The 6,069-nt window shown below is 43.8% G+C and overlaps 1 protein-coding gene across 1 annotated transcript; it reads left to right on the top strand.

Moving 5' to 3' along the window:
- Nucleotides 1-1,762: 1,762 nt before the first annotated feature.
- On the top strand, nucleotides 1,763-2,740 carry LOC128276451 (fibrinogen-like protein A). Its single transcript, XM_053014913.1, has one exon. The coding sequence runs from the start codon at nucleotides 1,763-1,765 to the stop codon at nucleotides 2,738-2,740; it is 978 nt and encodes a 325-aa protein (XP_052870873.1).
- The last annotated feature ends 3,329 nt before the right edge of the window (nucleotides 2,741-6,069 follow it).

Raw genomic sequence — 6,069 nt, 5'->3', positions numbered from 1 at the left:
TAAGCTTCTGTTGCGCCGGCAGCGATGATTAAAATACAAATTTGTGATTAAAATATTTTATGAATGCGTGTTACGTAGTTTTATGTAAAAGTAATTATGGCTTATGCTTCCTGTTTTAAATCAACAACCTTTGTGGCTAACTTTTACCACAAACTTATTTGTTTAGTCAACTGTTTGCTAGTTGGTGCAATCGTCAGTAATCGATTATTTATTTTTATGTCACTATAAATGTTGTATTTTTCGTCGCCAGTTAGTGTAACATGGTCCTTTTTTTTAGGCTCGTAACGTAGCTGTGCAACCTGGTATTTTGAATTGAATTCCCGAACACTCAGCAAATGTAGCATATAGCATGTACATGGTGATTCAGCAAGCGTTCTCTTTTTCATTTGGTTACAAAAACGGCTTAATATTATTCGATGCTTGAACTTTTATTTGAAAGGTCTTTCATGTTTATGTCTTTTATGTCTAAAATACAATTTTGATTGCAGAAAATTTGGAAATATGAAAAATTTATTTCCAAAGTGGTAGGTCGTCAACTCATTCGTCAAAAGCACATTTCATTGAAGCTCTTTTCCACTTCGGTGGCTATGTTAATAAGCAGTATTGTGGTTCGGAAAAGCCACATATCGTGCAAGAGAAGCCAATGCACCCACAATGAGTGACTGTTTTGTGTGATTTTTGGCTGATTGGTTCTTCGGTGAAACTGCAGTTGAGAACTTGGGCGCCATTTGGGTTCAACAGGACGGTGTTACGTGCCATACAGCGACAGCCACAATCGATATTTATGTTATGCAAACAAACCAGCAACTATTGCCAAGCTCAAGACCCAAATGCATGTTGCTATTGTCGAAATAGGACCAGATACAATCGAAATGTACTCAAAAATAGATCGACCGAATAGGCTACTGCCAAGCCAATCGTGGTGATCATTTGACCGACATTGTTTTACATTTAAAAAATTAGAATCAACCGTTCAAATAAAAGTTCAAGCGTCGAGAAATATAATCCGTTTTTGTTTTATGATCAAATGAAAAAGTGTGTGCTTATTTAACCACCCTGTACAAAGCAAATGGCAATCACTTTGTCCTACTTGTGACTTTATGTTGCTGCCCTCGTATGATTTGCTTTTGACAGGATACGATATTAATGGTCGGTGATGAAACGCCTTAATGTGACTGAATAACGTGTTAAGAGTGCGCACTTTTTGTTCATTACGCATTGTTAAAACTGAAAGAAGAACACAGTCCAAGTCTAAGTGATCAGCAAACTTGTTCCACCCATTGAAAAAGTGTGCATCACCCAAAGTGTGCAAAGTTCGCTGTTTGACAAACACATTACAGTGTCACATCATTATTTAGCTATGTAATGAAGATTCTCTTATCACCAATTTATTTATAAACCATAGAATTTAATGTTAAATCAAGTTGCTCGCAGCTACGTTATCGCAATTTTAACCAACACCATGTTAACGCTTACTTTTGCGGTTCAGTAGACGAAGACGAATGACGAAGACGAAGAAGATTCTCACGTCTTTACTCCTATATAAAGCGAATTTTGGACCCTTGAGCTCATTTGTGTATTTTGGAAACGATAATTCAGCAGAGTGTCGTAGTGTCGTGAAGTGTGTTTCGGAAGCATGGGGCCTCTAGCATGGATAGTGTTTTTGTGCATCGTCAGCAGTGCTAGATCGGGTGACGCGATTTTCGACGAAACTGATTCTGCTGCACCATGTTCTGCTAGCTTTTCTGGATATGCTTTCGAGATGCTCATGGCAAAGCTAGACTACATGCAGCACAGTGTTCTGGAACTACAGACCGAATTGGCGAAGCAGCGGGAAGAGACTGCGCAAAGCCATGCTGACACCAAGGCGCATATGATCGTGGGACTAGACAACATGCAGCAAAGTTTTCTGGGACTACAGAGCGAATGGGCAAAGCACCGGGAAGAAGCTGCGCAAAGCCAAAATAACAGCGATAAGAACCTGGTCGAGATTAAAAGGGGCGTGCAGAACAATTTCGATTCAATGCGTCGATTGGAGGATGATGTTGGACGCAACTTTACTCTCCTACAGGAACGATCATGGCAGATCTTGACGCAAATACTTACGCCCTATCGCTCGTGCAGTGACATTCGGAATGCACAGTCTGGGGTATATATTATCCAGACGAACGATGAAAGCAACCGTTTTATGGCGTACTGTGAGCGGGATATGATGGGTAAAGGCATCTGGTTGGTGATACAGCACCGATTCGATGGATCGCTAAACTTCTATCGCAACTGGACCGAGTATCGGAATGGTTTTGGTGACATTGAAAAGGAGTTCTGGATTGGACTGGAACGACTACATCAGCTGACAACGGGGCGACCCCATGAACTGATGGTTGAGCTGAGAGACTTTAAGAGGAATTATAAATTTGCACTCTACGCAGCATTCGAGATCGGCAGTGAATCCGAACAATACAATCTGAAAACACTTGGAGCGTACCAAGGGACTGCAGGCGATTCTCTTTCATTTCACAAGAATATGAAATTCACGACGTATGATCGTGATAATGACCGACATAGTTCCGAAAATTGTGCTGAGATACGTGAGGGTGCCTGGTGGTACTACAACTGCTTGACCTCAAATTTGAACGGGCGATACAAGAATATAGTAAGTGCTAAATCGATGAGCTGGTTCTTCTTCAGCAATTCCTATGAAGGACTGAGCTTTTCAAGAATGATGATCCGACCAAAATGAACTCTATTGTCTATTCGCTCAAGATATATACGATCTACTTATACTTCTTCGATATACTTCTATACGATCTCATGCCTTCCCGGCTGCATGGAAAATAGCCCACATGGTACCAATTTTTAAGAAGGGCAACAAACAGAACGCGGCAAACTATCGCGGTATTACGTCACTCTGCGCCTGCTCCAAAATATTTGAAATGCTAGTGCATGAGGAAATGCTTCTGAGGCTGCGATCGGTCTTAAGTCCTAACCAACATGGGTTTCTTCCCAAGAGATCCACCACATCCGCTCTCACCGAATTTGTGACGAAATGCAAGACCGCAATGGACGTGGGACTGCAAATTGACGCGGTATATACTGATTTGAAAGCGGCCTTTGATCGTGTCTCACATGACATCCTAATCGCGAAGCTAACAAAACTGGGACTTTCCCCGGCTCTAAGTCAGTGGATACGCTCCTTCCTAACCGGTCGTACGTACAAAGTCAAGGTATCATCCTGCTTTTCTAAATGTTTTCCTGGCACTTCCGGCGTACCGCAAGGGAGTAACCTTGGACCTCTTCTATTCATTGTGTTTGTCATCGACCTACAATACGTGCTGCACGAGTCTAGATTTATTATGTACGCTGACGACGTGAAACTCTACGCCATTATCAGAAACCCCGCTGATTGCACTGATCTCCAGGCTGATCTCGATTCGTTCACCAGCTGGTGCGCACTAAATCATCTGGAGTTGAACATCGCCAAGTGCAATGCGATCAGCTTCAGTCGCTCCCGCCAACCTCTACTGCACCCATACACCATCCGCGGGGCATTAATTGAGCGCACTAGCTGTGTTCGGGATCTGGGAATCCTACTCGACGACAAACTTAGCTTCATAGAACACTACGAGCACGTCATTGCGCAGGCCAATAGGCAGCTAGGACTGCTATTCAAAATCGCTAACGGTTTCCACGATATCCTATGTATTAAGGCACTGTACTGCAGTATAGTTAGGTCTACTGTCGAATATTCAAGTGTTGTCTGGTGTCCGTTCTCTGCCTGCTGGAGTGAGCGAATCGAGCGTATTCAGAAAAAGTTTACCAGATTTGCCTTAAGGAAAGTTAATTGGTGCGCGTCAGGGCAACTCCCACCATATCGTACGCGTTGCCTTCTCCTTGGCCTTGAGAGGCTCGATGATAGGCGGGCCATCGCGCAATGTTGTTTCGTGGCTAGCCTCATCAGTCACAACATTGACTCTCCGGTGCTTCTCTCATTACTCAACATTTCTGCGCCGTCGAGAGTTCTAAGGAATTACTCGTTTCTAACTGTGCCAACGCAGGCGACCAGATTCGGGCAGTTTAGCCCTTTAAACTTCATGTCAACCAGGTTCAATCAGGTGTACCATTGTTACGACTTTGACCAATCTGTAAGCGTGTTTCGTCAGCATATTCGTTCGGTTGCGTTTGCGTCTGATTTGTGACCCTACAATCTGTGACGTCCAAGTATGTATAGTTTTAAGCGAAACTTGTACCTTGTCTTATATATTCTCCTATTAAGCCTGCTGGCCCGTAGGATGATTCTAATAAATAACAAATAACAAATAACAAGATCAGCTGTGCGTTATTCATTCCCTACTACAGGCAGGAAAACTTCCAAAAGGTCAACGTACGTCTCGAAGACTCGAAATAATTATCCTTCAGTTTGAAAATGCACGATTAAACGTGGCCAAAAAGTAGAAGACCTTAAGCGCCAAACGTCAAATCAGAATAGCATCTGCTTCGGGCCACAACGTACGCTTTGCTTAGTCGGGAAATCTTAACCCGAGCAGCGACTACTTTCATCACTATCTTCTTCTACAAATATAAATATTCTCCTTCTCTCTATATTTATAAAAATGATTGTTTGTCTGTCTGTACCGTTAACACTTTACAAAGGGGGGCTCCTAAACAAAATCTGGGTTAATGTCAGCAAAGCTCGGATACTTTTCAAGCAATTTGAGCCATACTCAGGAGGTGCTAGTTTTGACATGTATCGAACGGGAAGCGGGAAGAAAAGCCGATCGGATTCATCACCGGAAAACCCGATCGTCCGAAAAGTATGAGTAACGGGAAATGAGAAAGGAAGCTGATCGGATACGTCACCCGGAAGACTTTTGAAACGCTGGATAATCGAGAAATGAGGTTGAAGTGGGGCGTAGCAACGCGCGCCGGGAACAGCTAATCATTAATCATTAATACAAAAGGATCTCAGCACTTTTACGAAGAAAACACCCACAAATATCGATTTTAAATTCTTTAACTTATGTGTCATTTTAAAAAAAGTATTGCTGCAAAAGTAAAGTAAAACAAAACTGTTAATATTCAATCGCAAACAGCATGAAAAGTAACTGGGTTGAATTCATTACAACCAAATGAACCCCAGAGTCTTCAACAAAAACAGCAAAGAAATAATATAAACCATAAACATGGGCTATCGATTGTTACGCTATAAGTTTCCGAAAAAAGCACTGCACTTGATGCTTCCTGTGCCGTTTTTATGCTGACAGATAGTAAGTAGTATCTCCGCATGCTTCCCTACATCTTTTAGCATAATGAGAATGTTCGATCTTCGAGAGCGCAATAGATAAGTCCCACCGGTGGAGGATAGCAAAAGGAAGAGGAGTTCTAGGGGCCTAAATACCCACAAGGAAACCGAAAACTGTGCCACGGTGAGTTGGGCGCAATAAATGCCAACTCCAATCAAATCACCCTGGGGCGGCGCCAGAGTTCAGGCGGAATGGCAGTACCGATATTTTCGATCATCCAAAACTCAATCATCCTCGCAGCTGCCCGCCACCCCCCCGGGGGCGTAGTTTGTGTGTGTGCCTTGGAGAAATCAGGGACAGGATCGGGCCACCGCCACGAGTCAATGATGGGAACGGTTCACTTCAACCCTCGGAACACCTTCCAGAGTGGAGCGAGACATCACACGCCACACGGTCAAATATTTCAATCCCAATTGCAATTCGCATGCTGTGCTGCGTCGGTGAAGGAAATTGCATCGCATCGACTTCAAAGTGAATCTGCTTCTCCTGCGGGAGGAAGCAGAAGTCACATTTTGCTACCTTTCGCGCAACCGTCCAACCGACGGGCGCCGTCTTTTTGTGACGGCAGTCAAGCAGCGCCCGACTCGACCCGACCGGCAGAGAGTAAGGACCGCCGGGAGCTAATCTAACTTCCAGCTCTACCGCAACACGAACCCGGCCTACGCGGCCTGTCCCGGAATGTCTCTACGGCGGACTACGGCGCCAGAGCAAATGGCCTCCGTTCGCGACTCAAATGAGAATGTGATGAAGAGGGTGAAGTTTCCAAATT

Source organism: Anopheles cruzii, unplaced genomic scaffold (genome assembly GCF_943734635.1).
Source record: "Anopheles cruzii unplaced genomic scaffold, idAnoCruzAS_RS32_06 scaffold01230_ctg1, whole genome shotgun sequence".
Lineage (NCBI taxonomy): Eukaryota > Metazoa > Arthropoda > Insecta > Diptera > Culicidae > Anopheles > Anopheles cruzii.
The sequence above is the reverse complement of the archived record's forward strand: the minus strand, read 5'-3'. Positions and strand labels throughout refer to the sequence as shown.

What these genes read in the sequence shown, in the direction of transcription:
- LOC128276451 (XM_053014913.1), top strand. Translation starts at nt 1,763, where the DNA reads ATGCTCATGGCAAAGCTAGACTACATGCAGCACAGTGTTCTGGAACTA.